Raw genomic sequence first — 26,292 nt, 5'->3', positions numbered from 1 at the left:
AGTGCTTTATATTTTTCAGCTAAGTCTAACAGTATTCAGTAGGGCTGGGTATTGACAATTTTCACAATTCGATTCGATTTCTATTCACAAGCTTACGATTCGATTTCGATTCAATATCAATTACTTTGGATGTATATCAGATACAGTAAATGGCAAATTTTCTTGAGGAAAAAAAATCTCTCAAATAATGCTGTAAACTATATGAGGGAGTCACTTGGTACTATATTACTATAATATTGAAGGTTAAAATTAACTTATTTACATACAAACACTTAAATTACAATCAATTATGTTTTTTTATAATAAAGTTATAATACTAACTTTAGAATTACATAATCATATTTCTACTCCAATTCGTTTTTTGAAATGCAAACATTTAAATCGTGGCTGTCATAAATGATTTATTCAAACATGCATTAAATACATAAATGAATTATAAAGAAAATAAATATTTAAAATAAAATTATAATGAATATGTGATGTGGTGCATATATTTATCAGAATGCTCCTCTCTATAGCTGACTAACGAGTTTATGCTGAATATGATTTTTCTGAAGTAAATGTGACATTGTTTACAAGCTGTTTTATTGACGTCTTTCCGCGGTTGAAACACTGATTGAGCGATTAAATGTGACATGTTATGGATCAGTAGTACTGTATATTGTAACATACCTTCAGATGTTCATTCATATTTATTTCACACTGTAACTGGTATTAAAGCGCAGGAGAGGATCAGTACACAGTACACATCTTGGCCGCAGGCTTCGATCACTATCAGCAACTCTTTGCCTTTAGGAATACCAAATGGTTCTAGGAGGGTGGTGGAAAAGGACAGCAAATGTCTTTGTTCATTTTTGATTATTTTCAAACCTACAAATGTGTATATAAACTTTGGAGTGCAACTATATATCTATATCTATTGCTTTCATTTAATGGAGCCAATTATAATAATGGACTGACTCTGTTTACAAACAATTGTTTTCATTCTGTTTTTTTTTTTTTTCCTCAAGGTATTTTTTTTACTTTCCTGCCTCCATGTCCATTTACACATACTGTGTAGAGATGGTGCGCAGCTTCATGGACATTTGAGGTTTTCTGCCGATGGAGATCTTCTGGGACATTGACGTAAACAGCACTTTTTCCTACAACTTCAAAAAAAGTTGGTGACCGACAATTTTGGTGTTCTTGTTTTTGTTTTGCTTTGTTTTTTCTTTTCAAAATTTCACTGTAATGCTGGAGTAAGATTTTAGAAGAAACCTTTTGGTCCTGTTTAATGTTTGTGCTAGTAAAGGTTTCAGAGCTTATAAGTAACAAGGTTCGGTAACACTTTACAATAAGGTCTCATTTGTTAACATCAATTAATATATTAGACAACATGATCTAACTATGTGCATTAACTTTTTTACAGTATTTATTAATCTTTGTTAACATTAGGTAATAAAAATATAGTTTTTTCAAGTTAGTTAATAAAATGTATAGTCATTGTTCATGTTAGTTTACAGTGCATTATCTATTAACATATGCAACTTTTGATTTTAATAATGCATAAGTAAATGTTAAAATTAACATTAACTAGGATTTATAAATGCTAAAGTATTTTTCATTCATAGTTCATGTTAACTAAAGTAGTTAACTAATAAAAAGTTATTGTAAAGTGTTGCCCAAAGTTTTGAATATTTTCTTTTCTTTACATTTTGTTTGTATTAAGTCATGGGTGTTGTTTTATTTATCATCTTATAGATCATACAGAATGATTTTTTCTGAAAATGTAAAAATGCAGAAAGTATTGTGATGGGTAGGTTTAGGTACCTTTGTATGTGAGGGAGAAAATGATATATAAGCCTCACTGTCCTCCAGACTCTTTCTAAATGAGAGTTAAAGTGTTGTAATTGTTTGTGATTGTGTATAGTGTCTTGGGTTTTTCTTGTGCATCAACAAAAAGGTTTTTGTGTATTTGTTTTAGAGATTGTTTTGTCAATGAATGTAGAGGGTTTCAATTTGCATTTGTGTTTATTGTAATATTTTGAAATACTAAATTGTAACTTCATTATTATATGTAATTACAAATAATGTAATAACAAATGTATTAAATTAAAAATGTATGTAAATGTAATTACAAATGTATTAAATTATATAATAGTGTACATGTAAATGACATTAAAGTATATTTTAGTTAACATTAATTGCTTGTCAGTACATTCGGAAGTACACTTTTACCATATTTCAAAGAACTTAAAAAAAAAAAAAAAATTGTATTTAAGTCCCACTTAAGTGGTTCAAAAAAAAAAAAAAAAAAAAAAAATCAAGTTCAACTTATTGCATTTAATATGAACTTAATCTGTGATACATTTGAAATTAATAGAATGCACTTAAGCGGTGAAAACATTACATTTAATTTACACTTAAGTGTATTGATAACTGATATTAAAATATATTTTAGTTCACATTATTTGCTTGTCAGTACATTGAGCAGTACACTTCAACTATATTTTAAAGATACTAGAAGCAATTACGAAGGTTATCATAAAGTTGTATTAAAGTCCCACTTAAGTGGTTCAAAAAAAAAAAAAAATCACTCAAAAGTTCAACTTATTGCATTTAATATGAACTTAATCTGTGATATATTTGAAATTAATTACAAATAGAATGCACTTAAGCGATGAAAACATTACGTTTGATTCACACTTAAGTGTGTTCTTTTAAAGTATATTATTTGTGCAATAAGTACACTTTATAAAATTATACTAAAGTGCACTTTTTTTTTTCACAAGGGGTTACCTTGATTCAAATTTTTCATAAGCTTAATTGAATTGGTCTAAAGAGAAAAATTATAATGACTTTTGTCTAAAGACTACATATAAAATAGCTACCAAAATTAATATTGGTAACTGCAGTTTGACAAAGTAATGACTAAAAGTTGACAAAAATGCGATGCGAAAAATGCTTTTCATTGACTAAAACTAAACTAAAACTATGAAAGACAAAAATGACTCAGTTGTGACTAAGACTAATAAGCATTTTCGTCTGAAGAATTAACATTAACAAAATATATAAAACAAAAATATATATATATTAATTATGCAGCCCTATTTCCACCTAATCTGTATTTGTGGCAAACATGTTCCTCATTAGAGGCTATTTAATCTGACACAGAGACACTGAGCATTTACACAGGCTAAATCCAGCATAGAGGGGTTCAGTGAATGTGGTGTTGAATGTGTGTAAGTGTGTGAGTGTGTGTGTGTCAGAAACGCTGTAGAAGGACAGAGTGCCAGCTGACACATCCAGATAGACACCTACTCTCTTATATAAGGGTGAAGGGACACGTAAGATGGTGCTCTTGAACTTGTGCCAGAATATGAATTGATCATCAGTGCACTCCAACCTCCAGGACATTTCATTGTAACCAAAAACACATTCATTTCTCCTTCCTTTCCTGCTGATTCCTTTATATGCGACTGATATATCAGCCTCCCCCCCGCTCCATTCTGCCTCCCAGTAACAGCGTCCAGTAAGACTCTCTTTACACAAAACCTGAGGATAGTGCTCAAATCTGCACGGATAATCAGTGTATGACTGTTTCTTTTCCACATGCGTTGCCTTTCTGTTGTGCTCAGACAGCATGAGATGAATGTTTGCGGTGTTTGGATCCAGTGTGAGATCACAGGCATCTGAAAATGGAGAATTATAGGAGAGAACATTAAACCACATACCTACCAGAAAAACACAAACACATTGACCAAACAAATAAATAAGATAAACGGAATTAAAAATTCTATTTCCGAAATTACTTTTAATATGGAAATGTAAAGGATACCTCTCTTACAGTTCTACACACAAGCATTTTAGGGATGAAAACGGCTTTGCGTTGTGGTTGATCGGATAAAAAGTGGATGTTTTAATTTGTCTCTTTTATTCACTTTCGACCACTTTTGTCCTGATTTCTTCATGGGGAGGATCTATGGGCGGGTAAATGTATGTTTTTTTTCAGATCTTTCGATATAATGGGCAAAATAAGCTCACGCAAAATACGAAAGGAGACGATGGAAAAACACATGGAGAGCAGCAGCTTTTGTTTCAGCTCTGACAGCCGTGAGACCACGCTGAATGCGGCGAGTGTGTGTTAGAAATCAGGAAGGGTGAGAGAACATTGTGCTTGGTACATCCTTAAACCAACTTGGGGCTTCAGCCGACAAAGATTAAATCCCATCTGGCTAGCATGCTTCCCATAATGTTTACGCATTAAGTCAGTAGGGGGAGAGCAGGCGGTCTTTTGCTGCTGTTCGAACATATTTAACCACACAAGCATTTCCACTACGAAAACAATTCGGTTGAATGTGTTTTTCGACTACCTCTGGAAGTGGTCAAAAGTGGACAAACTTAAAACGTTTTACACCCCGTTTACACCTGTATTGTCCACTTGTGATCCGATCGACCAAAACACATTTTAATAGGTGGAAACAGGACCTAAGATATGTGTGTGTGTGTGTATGTGTGTGTGTGTGTGTGTGTGTGTACCTACATTTTTCCAGTCCTGCTCTTATCCTGGTCTCTCCACCACACTTCAAACTGTGAGAAAAAAAAAAAGTAAAAAAAAAAAAAAGTTTTCAATTGATAAAATTTATTGGCAAAAATTGATAGGAGTCATTTAAAATAACAAATATATTTTAAAGGAGGGAGGGAAAAAAAAAAAAAAAAAAAATCACATACAGTAACATACATGGAATATGTGACAATGATTTATGACAACAATTGAACCATTTTAATAAGAGCTCAGGAAAAATACCTTCTATGTAAATCACAAAAAAACAGGCTTTGTTAACCAGACACAGTGCCGGCTATTTATTTAGGGTTTCGACCCTGATACCAACTCATGGAGTCACAATCCAATTCCAAAACAATGCATCTAAATTTTCCTCATTGATTAAAGCACATCACAGTAAATAATACAGCTACTTCTATGGAAGTAAAATAATGCCATATGTTTTTGAAACAAAAAGCATGTTCAATTGCACTAATTGAAAAAAAAAAAAAAAAAAAAAAAAATGCATTGCATTAACCGTGCTTGTATTTTAATGCATTGTATTTTTAGGGCTTGCATTTTTATGGGCTGAAATTCAACATGGTTGTATATTTAAGCTGTGAATATTTCAATTTAAAACAGTTCACACACATTTGTCAGGGTTATATCTGTTTATAGTTTGTTTCTGTTTGCCTGTTCTGTTGTAGTCTGTGTTTCATAATCCCTTTTCGGACGGGACTAGTTTTCTAAACAACGTTTGAGTTACAATTCTTATCACTCGACGTCTGTCATTTCATGTACCGATTTGGACGGGACTAACATCTCCGTGTTAATCACAGAGATGGGAGTGTGTGTGTTCTAGATGTGGGTGTTACAGAAGCTCACGTGCTGTATTTACATGAATCATTTGTGACGTATTTATCTTTTAATCCATTATTTATTGATATAATTTCAATTATTATTAAAACCCTATTAAAGTAAACTTCACAAGTTTTACAAGTGGCTGTTTATAATAAACCCACATATGTGAGCAGTGAAATCTAGTATCTTTCTTAATTGACACTGAAGTTAAAAATTGTGCCACCTTTACAATTTCCACGATTTGGCTCTATTTGTTAGTTTTATCGTTTATTTCGTCAGATACTATCCACATTGAAATGAAATGAAAGTCTACGGAAGATTGGTGCACATACGGTAGCTCATGTAGGTCAAAAAACTCATGAGGTGAAGCGTTAGTACACTCTAAGAGAAATGTGTAGAAAAATGACACATATGTGTAACACTCTAGTTTACACATTTTGTGTGCAACATATTCTGATAAACAGATCAACTCTGAACATTAGAAAACAAGCTACTAAAAAGTCACATAACAGCAAAAAATAAAATAATGAGAATAAAGGAAATTACTAAGACAATTCAGCTCATAATTTATTCATGCAGCAATGCATGATGGGAGCCACTGATGAATTTTGATTGGTGGCACCCAGAATGCACTGCAGCATGCTTTATTATTCTCACCACTGTTGAGATTCACAGGCTGATCCTTTATGTCTGTGTGTGCCTAAAAGAAAGGTTTTTTTTTTTTTTTTTTTTTTTTTTTTCCCCAACTTTTGAGAAATCCTTTGGATTATATTGAAAAAGCTGATCTGCTGCTGTAATCAATAATGTAAATCTCATACTCAGAGATTGGGCTCTAAATGAGTTTGGTGATTCTGCTTGTTAACAGATCACCTTCCTGACACATTTACTGTGTTAAAATCATCACACAATGAATGTGTCAAAATTAACACAAGTGTTGTCCCTAAACTCACACACTGATGTGTAAGAATTTAGCCAATTTGAGTCATTTTTTAACAAATGCTTTTTGACACATTCTGAATGTCTGTGTTTGACACAGTGAATGTGTCAAAATTAACACAAGTGTTGTCCCAAAACACAAGCACTGATGTGTAAGTGATGTTTTTACACATAAAACAATATCAGCAATCACAGACATTCACCTTCAGACGGGATTGGTTTCTCAGAGGACCGCTGAGTTTGCCGAAAAACAGTAGGTAATTTGCTCTGGGATTTTTTACAGAGGTTGTGTGAGAAAAACACAGACATGGCAGATTCAGATGGGATTAAAATCTCAAGGCACGTCTGTGAAACGCAAATTACTCTAATGACCCCCTGCAAAACTAGTCCTGTCCGAATAGGGCTTTAGTTGGATTCTAGGTTGTTAATTAGTCCTGTCCTTGTTAGTTCCCTTGGTTACTGATTTGGTTAGAGTCCTCGTTTCAGGTGTGTCTAATTAGTTTCTCCCTTTGTTTGCCATGTATATATACCGTGTTCACCCTCAGTCTCTGTCGGTTCTTGTTTGTATGTAGAGTGGTTTTTCTATGTTTCTCCTGTTATTTGGAAATAAAGTCTACCTTCCTGCATTCTGCCTCGTCTTGAGAGTTCCTTACCACTGTTACGTAACAACATTTTCATTGTTAAAAATGCAAAAATCCATATTTACCTTTCAGATTTCACTTCCAAAATATTCTTTCTGTTTAAAAATACAACCTATAATATTCAGAAGGCAATTTTCAGTCGATTTTATTTCGCGTCCACAAATTCAGTGGTTCAAATTTCAACATTTCACATGCGGGAACTGCAGGAAAAGCAGTAGAGTACCGAGCATGATGTTAGTTGACCTCACCAGCAGGTGGTGCAAGCACGTGTTGATGAAGAGCAGAGCAACAGTTCGAGCAAGTCATTCATTTCATTCATTAAAACGGATTTACAGTAACGGAGCAAGCGGTAAGTGCATGTGATGATTATCAGGGACAGTATATATGCAGAAAAGCTGATAAAGACACAAACGTTGTGTTTACATTTAATTCAATGTCTTCAATGTTACTTTACCTGTGTAGCCTACATGTAAGCAGCTTTCTTTACTGTGAACGAGATTATAACGTTATTCTCCGATGCTGATGTACAGTTCAAACGTTAAATCTGAGATAGACATATAACTTTCCGTAACTTTATATTGCGGCGCTGTGCTGCAGTACTGGGGTTTCCCTCAATACATCATACTCCAGGATTCGGGACATATAGAACACTTAACTTATCTTTATAGATCAAGCGTGCTACACGAGTCCTGAAAAGTGAAGCCAAAGCTTCTGGATCGCCCCCAGGTGGCTGGAAGCAGTATAGGTCATAAACCCCGCCCTCTCCATGCGTAATATCATTGTAATATCATTGTGCCTGCTGCACCCATGGTACGGCAGCAAAGTTCCTTGATTATTACGCTGGAATGAGAGTATAGTTCCTAGCCATATCGACCTAGAAAATCGCAACTTTTCATTTTGCGTCGGTCTTAGTACACAATGTGACTACAGAAGAGTCAAGTTTTAAATAGGAAAAATATTGAAACTCTTTGGTCAGTTTTAAGCGAGATGCTAACGGTCTAATCGGATTCAATGAACTATGCTAAGCTATGCTAAAAGTGGTACCGCCAGAAGGGGGATCGGCTGAATGGATTCGAAAATGGTAAAACTCAACTGTTTAACTCTAGGGGGATTGAAAATGAGCCTATTTTCAAAAAAAAGTGGAGTGTTCCTTTAAATTGCGAAGACGAATAGCCTCTGGAACAAAGGTAAATTTATATCTATTAAATGAACATTTAATGCGTCTAAATCTTCTTCCAGAGGGCAGTGCTTCAAAGTAAACCTTCAAGGGATGAGAGTCATCTCCCGTGATACTCAGAGTTTTCTTTAGCATTTGTTGCTCATGGAATTCTGCTAGACTCCGCAAAGGCACACCAATAATTTTTGAGCAGGTCCTAACTAAGGTTTGTAAACGATTCCTGTTCTTAAGAGAGAGTAATGAGCACCAACATAAAAAAGAAAAACTCAAGATACTCTCAATAAAGGTGGTATAAAAAGTTCTCAGTATGTTTTTTTGTACATAGAAAGTGTTCAATTTCCTAAGAACATGCATTCTTTGATTCACTTTCTTAAGTAAGTATGTTGCACACCTTTTAGATTCTTGATATTGAATAAACTGTCAAGTAAATATCGTTATGTATTTCATTTAGCCTACTGTATGCTCATACACAAAATATACCATAATTTAAAGCTCTATAGTATTTGAAGAGAATGAATTACAGTCTGTAAAGTGTTCATGTAGGTGTGATGCACAACTTTTAGACTGTTGATAATATGAACTCATGCTGTAGTGAAAAATATATTTACACATGATTTGAGTTTTTTTAGTTTTATTAAATCTACCATGTACCATAATTTTAGATTGTTGATAATATTAAATTATAAGCTTATGCAGTAGTAAGAAATTAGCAATACTTTTTTTTTTGTTTATTTTATTAAATATAAAAAAAATCTAAAAAGGTGTGCATCATGCCTGACACCCACACGAGCACATTACAGTTTATGAGTGTTAGTCATTATCTTCAAATGATATTGAAGTTAGAAATGTGTACACCAATGTCATATGTAACTATATAGCCATATATGCCATATAGTCCCTAAATTTGTGAATATGGACCATCCATTACGTCAAGCCATTATGCCAGTATTTTACTAGGAAACGCTTAGCGTCAAACTTTGCACATTACATCCATATTCTGAGTCTACCTGCTTGCCTGTAGCCTATATAGTATAGTATAGGTGCGAGTTCGGTGGTCTTTTATATCACTGTATTTAGTCTATAAAGATAAGTTAAGCATTCTATATGTCAACAGGGGAATCCTGGAGTATGACGTATTGAGGGAAACCCCAGTACTGGAGCACAGCGCTGCGATATAAAGTTAAGGAAAGTTATATGTCTATCTCAGATTTAATGTCTGAACTGTACATCAGCATTGGGGAATAACTTTATAATCTCATTCACTGTAGAGAACACTGCTTACATGTAGGCTACACAGGGAAAGTAACAGTGAAGACACTGAATTAAATGTAAACACAACTTTTCTGCATATATACTGTCCCTGATAATCATCATACATGCACTTACTGCTTGCTCCGTTACTGTAAATCTGTTTTAATGAATGAAATGAATGACTTGCTCTAACTGTTGCTCTGCTCTTCATCAACACATGCTTGCACCACCTGTTGGTAAGGTCGACTAACAGCAGATGGAGATTATGCTCGGTATTCTACTGCTTTTCCTGCAGTTCCCGGATGTGAAATGTTGAAATTTGAATCACTGAATTTGTGGATGCGAATTTGTGGACACACACAAAAAAAATGGACAGAAAATTGCTTGCTGAATATTATAAGTTGTATTTTTAAACAGAATGAATATTTTGGAAGTGAAATCTGAAAGGGGAATATGAATTATTGAATTTTTAACAATGAAAATGTGTGTGAACTGTTTTGAATTGAAATATTCACTGCTTAAATATACAACCATGTTGAATTTCAGCCCATAAAAATGCAAGCTCTAAAAATACAATGCATTAAAATACAAGCATGGTTAATGCAATGCATTTTTTTTTAAGTGTTCCTAACTGGACATAATTTACGGCCACTGGTAGTGGTGAGCAACCACAATATCATTGAGTCAGGGGTCACGTGAGAATGAAGTACACAAAGGTAAACAGTTTTTTTTTACACTTGCATACAACTTTTAAGGTAGGCTTTATGGCAAATGGGATTTCCCACTGGCACACTAAAGCAAAATATTGAAATAACTTTAAAACAAGACTTTTGCACAGTACTGAATATTGTAATATTGTAGGGCTGAAAATTAAGAAAGACTGTAGGCCAGACTCAAATCCTCAGTTGCACCTCTCTTTCTATTGTTTCCTTTAGAAAGATACACTTTTCTCTCCCTTTCTCTAATAACATTCTACATACATGCTGGGTACAATTAACTGTAAATGTATCATATTCAGTGGTGGAAAGAGTACTGAAAATTTGTACTTAAGTACAAGTACTGTTACATTGCTGTCACTGTTATGTGTTTTATTATTGTATTTTAGCTTTGGTAGAGGGAAACCTCATGGTTAAACTCGCGATACCTACTTGCTCATCTAAAGTCCTTTGTTGAGAACTCTTTGAGTTTCTGCTCAACTGTGAATATGAATTGACTTTATACCTGATATTGTGTTTGTGAAATAAGGTCACTGATGTTAGCTATTTGCTTTCTTTATAGAAAGGACTTGTGATTTATTATTGTGCTCCTTGTGTGAGCACAGAATGGTTACTAGAGACATCGAAACAAAGTGCAATCCAAGCTGGTAGCGAGGCTACAGCGCATGGCCTTAACCAACACGACACTGTGGACGACTCACCAAACAACGTTGACTGCAAACATTTCACTCATTGTGGATTATAGGATTTCAAACATTGCATCGCACTCAAATAACCTTGTAAATTTAAAGCTCATTTCATCTTCATCATTGCTTTAACTCATTAAAAGACTGGACAATCAAACGCTATCTAGTTTACTTCATCTCATTGACTTATTTAAAAGAGACAGAGGTTGCTTTCCAGTTTATTCATTGACTTTGGCACATGTATATAAGCACTTGTGGGGAAAATAAAATAGGGTTAAAAGATCATTTGTTTTGTGAAGAAATGTATTTATCAGTCTCATGTCAAAAATCTGTTGAACCCCTCAGAGTAACATCTAAAAAAGAAAGGAGGTGTTACAATATCATACCTTGAAAATGGTCAATATTCAGTATCATTTTAAATACCATGGGGAAAACCACCACATATTGTATAGATATTTTAATATCTAATTTTTTTGTCCATCCATTTTGTCAAGGCAATCTTTATTTTCAAGCTTATTGAAAAAGCACAAGACTCGTAACAGTAATAAATTTGAATGGAGTGGTTTAGTCTTCTGCAGAGACACGTCCGCTTCATAAGATGAACAGATTTTAATTTAGGCTTTATATATATATATTATATATATATATATATATATATATATATATATTTTTTTTTTTTTTTTTTTTTTTAAACATTGATTAATTACCATTAAAATAATCTCACTTAAACATTTGCCCACTCTGTGTATGTGTCTTTACAATAGGGTAACTTTTTTGCAATAGCTTACACACAGCACAAGAAAGCTTGATTTCAAACTGAATTGAAATTACAAAAAAAGACAAGTAAACAGTCAGCAATAAAATAAGAACAAAAAATATATATATATAGCTGCAAGCAGCAATTATCGGGGCCAAGCACAAAAGAGGCACAAGAAGCCAGCCAACATGGCTGGGAGCATCAGACCAACTGCAACAGTGAGATATTAAATACCTATTAAGATCATTTTGGGCAAAAGAGCTAAAAAAAAAAAAAAATAATAATAATAATAATAATAATAATCACAAATACAGTCAATAATAAAGATTTACTGGTTTATCACTTCCGACCAATAGGTGGCACTGTGATTAAATTAATGAGGTATGGTTAGAGTGAGGTGACAATGACACTCACAAGGTTTGGTGTCAATATGCCACAGCATTGCAGAGATACAGCTTCAAGAGTTGGTTTTGCATCATGCCTCAAATTCGTTGCTCCAGTATACAAAAACGGTTTGACGTATCGACTTGAAATCCATCATTTTTAGTCGGTATGGTCTGAAGATGATACGGTTCGATTTTTGTGAAAATCGGAGCAACGGTCTAGGAGGAGTTAGAAAAAGTATGTTTTTAAAGAAAAACAATATGGCGGACAGGAAGTCAGCCGACTATGGCAAATTTGATATCCATGTTCTCAGCATGACCCAAGGAATTTACGGAGACTAGTTTCATTACAATAGGTTAAAATATTCAAAAGTTATTAGCATTTTTGTAAATTTTGTTATAACTTTTGACCACAAGGTGGCGCTGTGCCGAAACTTTTTGCCGAAATGATTTCAATAACAATTTTCCCATATTGGCCATTCTGACAGAATGGCCAATATGGGAAAATTGTTATTGAAATCATTTGCGGAGATACAGCATTATGTCTATTTTCGCAAGCGCTACGTAAAATTCGTTTCCGTGTTTTTCGAAAACGGTTTGAGCAATCAACTTGAATTCTGAAGCATGGTATGAAGATGATCTGGTTCAATTTTCGTGAAAATCGGAGTAACAGCCTAGGAGGAGTTCGAAAAAGTAGGTTTTTCAGAAAATTCAAAATGGCGGAAAATTTTTCATGACGGAAAATGACGTCATAGGGTGCAATCGATTCGTCTTGACCCAAGGAATCAAGGAATATACAGGTGCTGGTTATATAATTAGAATATCATCAAAAAGTTGATTTATTTCACTAATTCCATTCAAAAAGTGAAACTTGTATATTATATTCATTCATTACACACAGACTGATACATTTCAAATGTTTATTTCTTTTAATTTTGATGATTATAACTGACAACTAAGGAAAATCCCAAATTCAGTATCTCAGAAAATTAGAATATTGTGAAAAGGTTCAATATTGAAGACACCTGGTGCCACACTCTAATCAGCTAATTAATTCAAAACACCTGCAAAGGCCTTTAAATGGTCTCTCAGTCTAGTTCTGTAGGCTACACAATCATGGGGAAGACTGCTGACTTGACAGTTGTCCAAAAGACGACCATTGACACCTTGCACAAGGAGGGCAAGACACAAAAGGTCATTGCAAAAAAGGCTGGCTGTTCACAGAGCTCCGTGTCCAAGCACATTAATAGAGAGGCGAAGGGAAGGAAAAGATGTGGTAGAAAAAATGTACAAGCAATAGGGATAACCGCACCCTGGAGAGGATTGTGAAACAAAACCCATTCAAAAATGTGGGGGAGATTCACAAAGAGTGGACTGCAGCTGGAGTCAGTGCTTCAAGAACCACTACGCACAGATGTATGCAAGACATGGGTTTCAGCTGTCGCATTCCTTGTGTCAAGCCACTCTTGAACGTCTCGCCTGGGCTAAAGACAAAAAGGACTGGACTGCTGCTGAGTGGTCCAAAGTTATGTTCTCTGATGAAAGTAAATTTTGCATTTCCTTTGGAAATCAGGGTCCCAGAGTCTGGAGGAAGAGAGGAGAGGCACACAATCCACATTGCTTGAGGTCCAGTGTAAAGTTTCCACAGTCAGTGATGGTTTGGGGTGCCATGTCATCTGCTGGTGTTGGTCCACTGTGTTTTCTGAGGTCCAAGGTCAACGCAGCCGTATACCAGGAAGTTTTAGAGCACTTCATGCTTCCTGCTGCTGACCAACTTTATGGAGATGCAGATTTCATTTTCCAACAGGACTTGGCACCTGCACACAGTGCCAAAGCTACCAGTACCTGGTTTAAAGGTGCCGTAGAACGTGTTTTCAAAAGATGTAATATAAGTTTCAGGTGTCCCCTGAATGTGTCTGTGAAGTTTCAGCTCAAAATACCCCATAGATTTTTTTTAATTCATTTTTTTTAACTGCCTATTTTGGGGCATCATTAAATATGCACCGATTCAGGCTGCGGCCCCTTTAAATTCTCATGCTCCCCGCCCCCGGAGCTTACGCTTGCCTTAAACAGCATAAACAAAGTTCACACAGCTAATATAACCCTCAAAATGGATCGTTACAAAGTGTTTGTCATGCAGCATGTCTAATCGCTTAAGTACAGTGTTTATTTGGATGTCTACATTTGATTCTGAATGAGTTTGATGGTGCTCCGTGGCTAAAGCTAACTTTACACACTGTTGGAGAGATTTATAAAGAATGAAGTTGTGTTTATGAATTATACAGACTGCAAGTGTTTAAAAAAATGAAAATAACGACAGTCTTGTCTCCGTGAATACAGTAAGAAACGATGGTAACTTTAACCACATTTAACAGTACATTAGCAACATGCTAACAAAACATTTAGAAAGAATTTACAAATATCACTAAAAATATTTTGATATCATGGATCATGTCAGTTATTATTGCTCCATCTGCCATTTTTCGCTATTGTCCTTGCTTGCTTACCTAGTCTGATGATTCAGCTGTGCACAGATCCAGGCTGCCCTTGTCTAATGCCTTGAACATGAGCTGGCATATGCAAATATTGGGGGCGTACATATTAATGATCCCGACTGTTACGTAACAGTCGGTGTTATGTTGAGATTCACCTGTTCTTCGGAGGTCTTTTAAACAAATGAGATTTACATAAGGAGGAAACAATGGTGTTTGAGACTCACTGTATGTCATTTCCATGTACTGAACTCTTGTTATTCAACTATGCCGAGGTAAATTCAATTTTTGATTCTAGGGCACCTTTAAGGACCATGGTATCCCTGTTCTTAATTGGCCAGCAAACTCGCCTGACCTTAACCCCATAGAAAATCTATGGGGTATTGTGAAGAGGAAGATGCGATATGCCAGACCCAACAATGCAGAAGAGCTGAAGGCCACTATCAGAGCAACCTGGGCTCTTATAACACCTGAGCAGTGTCACAGACTGATCGACTCCATGCTACGCCGCATTGCTGCAGGAATTCAGGCAAAAGGAGCCACAAATAAGTATTGAGTGTTGTACATGCTCATACTTTTCATGTTCATACTTTTCAGTTGGCCAAGATTTCTAAAAATCCTTTCTTTGTATTGGTCTTAAGTAATATTCTAATTTTCTGAGATACTGAATTTGGGATTTTCCTTAGTTGTCAGTTATAATCATCAAAATTAAAAGAAATAAACATTTGAAATATATCAGTCTGTGTGTAATGAATTGATATAATATACAAGTTTCACTTTTTGAATGGAATTAGTGAAATAAATCAACTTTTTGATGATATTCTAATTATATGACCAGCACCTGTAATCTTGTTTCTAACCCTTACGGTTCAAAAGTTATTAACATAAATATGAGTGAACATTTGTACAGCTGGTGGCGCTAGAGGGATTGAGTTAGAGACTCCAAATTTGCTATGGATACAGATCAGACTGTCCTCTAACTGTGTGCCAAATTTCATAATTTTCCCGCAAGCGGTTCTATGGGCTGCCACAGACTTCCAGAGCGGAAGAAGAAGAAGAAGAAGAAGAAGAATTAAAAAGAACGCCAACAGATACAATAGGTGCCTACGCACCTTCGGTGCTTGGCCTCTAATTACCTCAATTCAGTTGAGGTATACGAAATATGACAGCACTGAATTATTGTATGTTAAAGGGTTAGTTCATCCAAAAATGAAAATTCTGTCATTAATTTCTTAACCTCATGTTGTTCCACACCATTCGTTCATCTTCAGAACACAAATTAAGATATTTTTAATGAAATCTGAGAGCTTTCTGCAACATCATGGTGCTCACATGAGCAGCGTCAAAGAGTGACATGGAAGAGAAGAAATTGTTGAATAAAATCGTCATTTTTGTTTATTTTTTTTGTTTTATTTTTTTTTAAGTATTCTTGTCATTTCGTAACATTAAGGTTGAACCACTGTAGTGACATGGGCTATTTTAACGATGTCTTTACTATCTTTCTGGGCCTTGAAAGTTGCAATTACAATGCAGACTGGGGTCAGAAAGCTCTCGGATTTCATCAAAAATATCTTAATAAGATGAACGAAGGTCTTTACGGGTTAGGAACAACATAAGGGTAATTAATGACAGAAATTTCATTTTTGGGTGAACTAACCCTTTAAGAGCCATATAATATATTGTTTATTTAGAAAAAAAAGAACATCAGAGGGATTTGACCTGTTATGTCTGCACAATGTAGTGATGCAGTTAGACAGACTAGGTTATTTATAATGTACAAATCATACAAATGCCCCATTCTGAAACGTACATTTACACTGTAAAGAAATTAAAGATCCACTTTTGATTGTTGAAAGACTTTCTGGTGTATTTCACTAACAGCCACTTTTAACAGATTTCCTGGCTTACTGTAAAACAAAACAACCAAATTTCTCTCATACGTCTGGCGATATGAACATACTACCAAAGCACCTGTTCTTTTCCTTATGGTAAGTAAATTTTTTTTGTCTGTGTGTGTTCATTTATGTTTATTTATGCATCTGCATTATTTTTGTATGCATTTATCATAAAAATCAACACAAGTAATAATGTTTGTTTCACATACTTGAGTCTCTGCAGAGAGCAGTTTGGATCTGTCAGTTTGTCATTTAGCAGCTGGACTCCTGATTGTCCTGGGTGATTGTAGCTCAGATCCACCTCTCTCAGGTGTGAGGGGTTTGAACTCAGAGCTGAAGACACATAACCACAGCCTTCCTCTGTCACCAAACAGCCTGACAAGCTACAGATAAATAAAACAAATAAGGGCCACTAAACCAAAGCAAAAACAGACATTTTTTCTCATGTTAGACTCACTGAGTGATCTCTTAAAATCTTACCTCAGTATCTGCAGCTGAGAGTTTGGACTCTTCAGTCCAACAGAGAGTAGCTTCACTCCTGAATCCCGCAGGTCATTGTTACTCAGGTTTAGCTCTCTCAGGACACAGTTTGAGGATTGTAGAGCTGATGACACAGTTTCACAGGACTGACCAGTGAGATTACACATAGCCAACCTGGAGAGAACAAACCAAATGAAAAGTAACTGCACACATATTTAATACAAATTCAAAAGATTGATATTTATATTGATAAAAACCAATGTATGTAGTACTCATTTATATTACATACAAAGCAATGCAGAAATGTTTTACAGTACATTTTAAAATAATACAAAATGCATTTGTACATACCTAAATATGTTCAGTTTACAGTTTATATCCATCTCAAGTGTTCCATAAATTGCAAAGTATTGAGCATCCAAGATATCAAACATCAAATCTTACACACCTCAGTATCTCCAGCTGAGAGTTTGCTGCTTTCATCAGTCCATCAGAAAGCAGCTTCACTCCTAAATCCCGCAGGTCATTGTTACTCAGATCCAGCTCTCTCAGGACAGAGTTTGAGGATTGCAGAGCTAATGACAAGCATTTACAGCTCTGAACAGTGAGATTGCACAACATCAATCTGAACAGAAAAGAGTAAAATAAGTTCATTTTAATAACTCACAATGTAGTTGTCTCTAATATCAGCAAATAATATAAGCTTCTTTATCATCTTTTCAAACAATCCAAATGTTTTGTCTCTGGTTCTGATATTCCATCTAGAGTAGATGCCAAAAATTGACAATGCAGTACTAATCTATTTTGTTAATTATGGAAAACCATTCACCTAAGTATCTTCAGCTGACAGTTTTGACTCTTCAGTGCGTCAGAAAGAAGCTTTATACCAGAATCCTGCAGGTCATTGTTACTCAGGTCCAGCTCTCTCAGGACCGAGTTTGAGGATTGGAGAGCTGAGGATATAATTTCACAATCTTGACCAGTGAGATTACAGCCAGCAAGACTAAGAGAAAAAAATAAACAGTAAAAGATGATTTTTTTTTTCACCACAGTGACAAAAATGTTCAAATAATAAGATAAAATAATAAGGTAGCAACAACTACAAGATCACCGTGCCTAAACTCACACAGCTTTCCTGCAGTTGATCACAGCTGGTATCAGTCTTCTTCGACCCACATCTGATGTGTTGTATTTCTTGAGGTCCAGCTCATCCAGCACCTCCTCTGACATCTGAAGCATGTAGGCGACTGTTGAGCAGTGGGCAGGAGAGACATCAGTTTTTGAGTGTTTCTCTGATTTCACAAGCTCCTGAATCTCTCTGGTCAGTGACTGATCTTTCATTTCCAGCAGACAGAGGAACAGATTGATGGATCTTTCAGTGGAAAGATTGTATGGAACAGTTCTCATGTCTTTAATTTTGTCTTTAATATAAGTAATGGTTTGACTGATGCTCTTGGAGTTGTTTTCTGTGTGTGTCAGTATATCCTGTAAAAGCCTCTGATTGGACTCCAGTGAGACACCCAACAGGAACCGCAGGAACAGATCCAGATGTCCATTCTCACTCTCAAGGGCTTTGTCTACTGCTGTTCTCAAAAGCTCACACAGATTCACACAGTATTCCTTGGGCTGTTTTCCCATATGTTTTTTCCTCAGAAAAACCTGCAATGGCTTCTTGTTCTTGACTACATATAAATAAAACACATAGAGAGCAGCAAGAAATTCCTGGACACTCAGATGAATGAAGCTGTAGACTTTCTTCTGATGAATCACAGATTCCTCCTTAAAGATCTCAGTGCAAATCCCAGAATACACTGAGGCGTCAGTGACATCTATGCCGCTCTCTCTCAGGTCCTCTTCATAGAACATCACATTGCCCTTCATCAGCTGTTTGAAAGCCACTTCAGCAAGTTTCACAATTACTTCTCTGTTGGACTGCAGGAGTTTCTCTGGATCTCTCTCTTCATACTTCTGATTCCTCATGTTGATCTGAATCAGCAGGAAGTGGCTGTACATTTCAGTCAGAGTTTGAGGTATTTCTGCACTCAGATCTTCTTTCAGGAGCTTCTGAAGCACAGTGGATGAGATCCAGCAGAAAACAGGTATGTGGCACATGATGTGGAGGCTTCTTGCTCTTTTGATGTGCGAGATGATTCTGCTGGCTTGATGCTCGTCACTGATTCTCTTCCTGAAATACTCTTCTTTCTGAGGCTCATTGAACCCCTGAATTTCTGTCAGACGATTGATGTATTTGGAGGGGATCTGATTGGCTGCTGCAGGTCTGGAGGTGATCCAGATGAGAGCAGAGGGAAGCAGCTCTCCTTTCATAAGGTTTGACATCAACACACCCACAGATGAAGTCTCAGTCACATCAGAAACTTTCTGAGTGTCTGAAGACATCAGTGTGATTCTGCTTTCATCCAGACCATCAAAGATGAACACAACTTTACACTCCTCATAAATCTTTGAGGCCAGATCTTGAAGTTCAGGATGAAAGTCCAGCAGAAGTCTGTGAAGACTGTACTGACGATCTCGGATCAAGTTCAGCTCTCGAAATGGAAGCACAAACATGAATTCTATATCCTGATTGGCTTTTCCCTCGGCCCAGTCCAGAATGAACTTCTGCACAGAGACGGTTTTTCCAATTCCAGCAATGCCTTTAGTAAGAACAGTCTTGATTTGGTCTTTCTCCTCACATCCTGGTTCAGGTGAGGCTTTAAAGATGTCATTGCAGTAGATTGGAGTGTCTTGTGAGTGTTGTGTTCTGGCTGTTTTCTCCATCTGTAAAACCTCATGTTCTTCATTCACTCCTTCTCTCTCTCCCTCTATGATGTAGAGCTGTGTGTAGATCCTGTTCAGGAGGGTTTCATTCTCTTGGAGTTTGTTTCCCTCAAATAATCTCTCATACTTGTTCTTCATGCTGGTTTTGTGCTGGTCTTTGACTCTCTGCAAGTCTTCAGTCTCCAGTGTGTGTGTCTGCAGGGCAGCTGCAGTTTTGTCCTGCCTGATGTGATAATATATCATACTCTATGTAATTTTATATTCAGTAATACACTTTATAATATATAGATTTATATGTGATCAAATATGGTACTGTATGTGTAATATATTGCAGATATATTTACTCATGCAGTAAAAACACACATATATAGAGAAATATATAATGTAATATAATTCTTATATTTTATTATTATTTACATTATACATGTTTAAAATTTTTAAGTTAGTTAATGTAAGACTTGATTTTCCTGCCAAGACAAAAGCTGAGATCAAGCACCCTGCAATAAAGCAATAAAACTCATCTGGAGAGAAGATCTCAAAGAAATAGCATAGGACAACGCCTTGCCCAAAACTCTCCTCACACATCTATGTTGCAAATCTGTGTCCAGGATAGAACAAACTGAAGACTTATGGATGAATGGAGCAGTAGGCATGTCACCTAAAGACCTTTTGACTTCTGTCTATCACTGATTTAGCAAGATGTATGGAAGTGGCTAAATTAAATACACTTTTTGTACGCGTATACAAATAAAGGTATTAGCTAACTTATTACACCCTCTGACGAAGTTCAGACTGGCTAGTTTGCATGCGTGAGTTTACCGCAAACCCGGGGCGCGTATCTCTGAGCGGCATTGGGTCCGTAATGAACGAATAATTGAAAGTATGGAATAAGAAATAATAAGAATAATCAAATATCTAAATTAATACATGACTAATGATTAATTCCTAATTAGAAACACGATCTAAGAGTAATAATAAGAGTAGCAATTATTTTGATATTAGCAGTTGTCTCCCATTCACCACTATAGAAGTTCACCCAACTATGATGACTTCCGAGAACCCCGGAAATGTGAAAAGAGTCCAATGGAGGAGTTGTTTTCTCCCGCTCCATCCTCCTGAGACGCAACAGGAACGAGCGCAATTGACAATGGAATGAGAGGAGCCTTAAACTTAAGTTGATCAGCTAATGTATACGTTTGGAATGTTTTCATTGCTGAAATTGGAGTCAGATTAAATGAGCAGCTAAAGTAAAATTGAAACTAAATTCTAAAAATTGATTTGGCTGATGGGGGGTTCGTTACATTAACAAAAGTACACTTGCATGTACTAAAGTATTTATCAAAAAAAAAGACTATCACTGTGCTGAAGATAACACAGCCATTACCTTTTAAATAAAGTAATTATAGTATTAATGGTGTTTGGCCAATCATCAACCTAACCACAGGCTCTACTCTTCAGCACAATAATAACCCCAAAAACTCACACATACCAGAAAACATTTTAAATTCCAAAATAATAGAACATCAAACACTAACAGATCTCCCCCTATATTAATTATGAAGATAACACATGAAATAACATTTAATTTTAACATTTACTCTCCTTTAACAGCAAAGCATGCTGGGAACTATAAGTCTGTTGTAACCACTAATTGTAACTCATTCTGTGAATGTGTATATATATATATATATATATATATATATATATATATATAGTGTGTGTGTGTGTGTGTGTGTGTATATACATTCACATTTAAATAGAAACATGCATGTGCAATATATGTACACATAAAACTTCATGAATATTACATGTAATGCTATTTTTGTCTTCATTTATAGATATTTTATATGTATCAATATATATGCATACATGGTCAATGCATATATTGCAGTATATTAAAAAATATAAGCACTAGTCTCCCATATATGGAAATGTTTTATGTAATATATCACATTATGATTTTAGTGCCCCTCTTCGAGTTGTTCACTGTAAAGCTTCTTTAAAACAATCTGCATTGTAAAAAGCGCTGTATAAATAAAGGTGACATGACTTGACTTGAACCCCTGTGCAGTGCGCATGTTGCATATTTTAGAGTACATTTAGTGTTTTTCATTGAGTCTTAAGTTATAATTCATGTGAGGTGCACTACAATAAAATAGCAAATAAGTGTTTATACTAACAAAGGGTCAGAGGTCACTGGTTCATCACTGAATGCAGGGGGTGGCGTCATGGATCTGTTACTCTTCAGAGAAACACAGCTGGGATCTGGAGACTCTGATCTCTGACTCTTCCTACTGCTGATACTGACAAAAACAAACAAACAAAACAACTGATTTTAGAGCACTAGTTATACTGTATAACTCGACTTCACCATATTTAGACTTATTTATTAATTTAGCAGAAGATTTTCATCCAAAGCCATTCACAAATAAGGAAGACAACAAGCAGTTCATCTAATAGAGACTGTAACATGAATTGCTGCAATACAAAGTTCAAAACTGAACAGAGTACATGCTAGAGATGAAGGTAAGAAATGGTGAAAACATTTATTTTTAAAAATATAAGGCAAGTTTATTTATATAGCACATTTCATACACAATTGTCATTCAAAGTGGTTTACATAGAAAATTAATTAAAATTATCATAAAATAATCACAACATGTGCATAAGAAATAAAAAATATTATGCCTGACTACTTGAATCACAAAGACATACATCACTAGAAACACTGTAAATCACTTTGAATAAAAGCATCTGTCAATGCTAAAATGGCCAGTGTCTTACCTGGGGTCAGAGGTCACTGTTCCATCACTGGATCCAGAGGGTAAACTCATTTTAGTGTTCTTCTACTGTCAGGGTGTGGGCGAAGGGATGAGATGAGGACACAAGAATGCAGAGATGGGCTTTTTATTAAACAAAACTACCCCGTGGCGGAAACATGACCAACTGGATTGGGCAGGGCAAGGCAAGGGCTGGAAACAACAAGAGACAGGTAAACATACGATAATTATCTTGCGCAGGACTGCAAACACAAGGAAAATACAAAGCAGGTAATGAGGGAGGACAGGTGAGGCAAATTAACCAATAATCAGATAACAAGAGGGGCGGTATCAAACAACAGACAGGAGAGCACATGGCACTAACAAACATGACAAGCCATGTGCTCACACCATACAAAACAAAAACAAGAGTACATGGCCAGTGAACACAAGCCATGTGCTCAAACAAAACATAACATGAAAGCATGTGGCCGATAAAACACGTGCCACAAAGAACACAACAACACAAGAACGCCTTGCCAATGAAACCAAAAACCAGGTGCTCACAAAACACATGAGACGAGCGCACGGTGAATGAATGAATACACAACCCTGTGCGCCCACATGAGAGACAGAACATAGAGCACCCCTCCAAAAAAGGTCCTTGAGAATTTGCTCATTGGCAAAAGGTTGGCCCCTTAGCACTGGCCCTGCATGGGCAGCCCTCACTTAGCCTCCAGGATGCATTAGTGCTGTACCACAACAACTATATAATTACCACAACAAATTAATTCACGTACTTTACTATAGTATGGTTCAAAAACACTATAGTATTTACTGTAAATTTACTATAGTATTTTTTCATGTGTTAGCATATCTGCTTATCAATCTGCCATCCCTGAACATATGTAATAAAATCAAAAGGCGGAAAAAAATCTTTCTTTATCATTTACCAGTCAAATTTGTAATTGAGGCAAGATGATTTCCTTAAATGACAACAACAAAAAAGCAGCAAGTATGTATTTGTGGGCAGCCAGTGTCTCGGAGGATGTGTGGAGCCCTCCCTAGCTCTACAGCGCCCCACAAATTTCCAACGTAAATCTGTGGTGAAAAATGGAACTGCAGCGCGCTCACATAGAGAGACATTGGGGCAGATTTCTGGCTGCCCCGCTCATTTTCACGTTAGGTCATATCACAGTATTATTTTCTGCCATACGAGCAACAAATTAAAGCTTGGCGAGCCGCGCAATGAGTAAGCCCTGGATACACTGCATGACTTTAGCGATCCTATAAGATGATTACCTTATCACACTGTGCGACATGGATCTACTAAACTTTGGTACGACATGCATGTAGACTGTACGATGATGACACCTGTTGAATCGTAGGCTCCGACAAAGCTTAGAACCCAAGAGGCGACACTTTGATACTTTTTGGGTAACAGCCACTAGATGGCGCTCCGGTAGCGCGGCCGCCATTATGGGGTAAAAATACTAACTGGACCATAGAATCCTTCACATATTACGCACCCAAAATCGGCAAATTTCACTGCCAAATCAGAAGCGCAATAGAACAGTTTTTTAAATTAAGTCATCAGTAAATTGTATGGCTCCTACAGTAAATGTTGTATTGTCTTATATATGTTTTATTTTACCAGTTGTGGAATCCAACCATTCAACAATTTGAGTAGTTAGACTACTTTATTGAGTATTTCCATTGTATGCAACTTTACACATTTATTAATAGTAAAGGAATAATTAATAAATTTAAGATCATCATGTTTGCAGCGAACAATATATTTTAGACCTAGTGGAGTAATTGAAATAGGCTATATTGTACGTTTTAATGGATCACGCTACAAACATAACGATCTTATAATACATGATGCATTGCTGTGTCCGCATAAATTCCCACTTTTGGACACTTTTGCTTTAACAGACATTAGACAACACTGCAAAAACAAGCTGTTATATTCATATATTTATTGTCCAACATTCCCAATTTTTCTGATGCATGTCCTTAATTTAATTTCATATGTTGGTATTAGTTACAGTGTTTATAAGCCTTTTAAAGAATTTTAACCCAAACTGACTGGGTTTCTAGAGAGCAAAGGTTTTGTGAAAAAAGTGGAAGACTTAAACACAAAGTGTGTAAAATAAACTGTAAAAAGAATTTGATGATCAGTAGTGATAGTATTTTATTCTGTGTTGTCATCATTCAGGTTGGATTTCAGCTTTAATGTATGTTTTGTTGTTGTTGTTGTTGTTGTTGTTTTAACAAAGCAGCTGATATTGCCTAGAAACTAGTGGACTGCCGACTCGCTTTCACCCCAAAATGGCGGAAGCGCAGGGCCGCTGCTGGGCGCCGGTGTTTCAATGGATCGTTCTATTGAGTGTCGCTTCTTGTTAGTGTATATTCTTTGGTCGAGCGCAGTTGCTCTCTACCGACTGCGCTGACCAAAAGCACGATAGGAAACGACTTGCTGACGACACAGCTTAATGCTTATTGGTTTAAACAACCGTGATGTATTGATCTCTTTTAAAATGTTTGATTTTAAAACTCTAATTTCATGATTTTATGAGTATAAATTATGTGTGAATATTCCTAAAGTCTCTGACAGTGTGATCTCTCTGTGGGTGATTGTTATCATCTTTATAAAAATATATAAAAACATGTCTGTAATTAAAATAAAAATGACTGATACACACATCTTTCGAATGGAAATAAATAACAAGTAGGCTACTTTGGGTGTATTGTTCATTATGTTTATTTTCATATAAAAGGCAACAGAACTTAAATTACATCCAGTTTATCAGCAACACAGAGCACGAGTGTGAATCCCGCGATATCCGCCTTTGATCTCATAGGTGTCTGATCCACTACGGGTGCTTCCCAATATCCCTCCTCGTTTCTCCGCTCCTCTGTCCTCCATCCTATGACCCGGAAACCGATCAAACGCAGCCATCTTGAAGGACATCTCAATTCTCTAATTGCACCACGAGGAGGCGAGGATCGAGGAGTGAGGAAGCTTCCTGAGGAGTCATGAGTGAGGATACACAGGTGTATCCTTTGCGGAAGTCTTTCTCGTCGAGAAACGTGACGCATGTATACATTCTCCTCCCCCTTAATTTCTGTCACAATAATTTAAATGTATGCTGTACTTTTGCAGTTTAAATAAACTTTACATCTCACATATTTCAACGGGGCATCTTGTTTTATTTATTTTTTTTAAATAACCAAACTTTAACAACATATGGGTAGATCCCTCGAGTGCAGCTATGAAGTGACACTAAAGGGAGCGAGGATATCATTTCACTTGATTCAATTCCTCCATCCTCGAGTCTTTTCCTTGCATCCTTCCCTCACATCCTGAAAGGCTGGAGCTAAGACGCGAGGAAAGGAAACCTAGAAATATTCGTATAAATACACGTCTTTCATTTTATGCTTTTAATGATAACTATTATATAAAACGAAGATCTCAGGAAATCAAAAGTAGGCCTAATTTATTTAAACACGTAAATCATCGACGTTTCCGCCATTTTGGTTAGTTGGTTTTGGTTATTCGAAATGTTTCAAACCTCATGTAAAGAAGAGCATAAACCTAAATAACAGCTCATTTATGTCTACATCGTTACATGAAGAATTTAAGCTTTGAACTCACCTCTAAATATGTGGCTGTTTAATCACCCAATGTTAACATGTTTAAAGCCTCGGAATGGCGTCTCTTCTTCCTCTTCTTTTACTTTCGTTTCTACCTGGTTAAGGTGTGTCTTGTTTTGTAACTCCACTAATATAAAAACAAACTTACTCCCTCTAGTGGAGTAAAGCGTCACAGGTTCAACAGGACTGTAGCCACAATACCTGTGTCTGTGTCTGTGTGTGTGTGTGTGTATTTTGGTGATTTATGAGGTCACAAATTTGTATAATGACATGGGTATTACACTGGTATTACAACGTA

The 26,292-nt window shown here is 36.0% G+C and overlaps 1 protein-coding gene across 1 annotated transcript; it reads right to left on the bottom strand.

Moving 5' to 3' along the window:
* Window positions 1–1,011: 1,011 nt before the first annotated feature.
* On the bottom strand, window positions 1,012–26,240 carry LOC127508705 (NACHT, LRR and PYD domains-containing protein 3-like). Its single transcript, XM_051886893.1, has 10 exons — window positions 25,996–26,240; window positions 22,360–22,547; window positions 21,756–21,878; window positions 17,924–19,798; window positions 17,627–17,800; window positions 17,246–17,422; window positions 16,798–16,971; window positions 16,527–16,700; window positions 4,523–4,569; window positions 1,012–3,671 (listed from the first exon to the last, which is right to left on the bottom strand). The coding sequence occupies exons 2-10, from the start codon at window positions 22,407–22,409 to the stop codon at window positions 3,136–3,138; spliced, it is 3,330 nt and encodes a 1,109-aa protein (XP_051742853.1). The 5' UTR covers window positions 22,410–22,547; window positions 25,996–26,240; the 3' UTR covers window positions 1,012–3,135.
* Between the last annotated feature and the right edge of the window lie 52 nt (window positions 26,241–26,292).

Source organism: Ctenopharyngodon idella, chromosome 1 (genome assembly GCF_019924925.1).
Source record: "Ctenopharyngodon idella isolate HZGC_01 chromosome 1, HZGC01, whole genome shotgun sequence".
Classification (NCBI taxonomy): Eukaryota; Metazoa; Chordata; class Actinopteri; order Cypriniformes; family Xenocyprididae; genus Ctenopharyngodon; species Ctenopharyngodon idella.
This window is presented reverse-complemented; position numbering and strand designations above follow the sequence as displayed.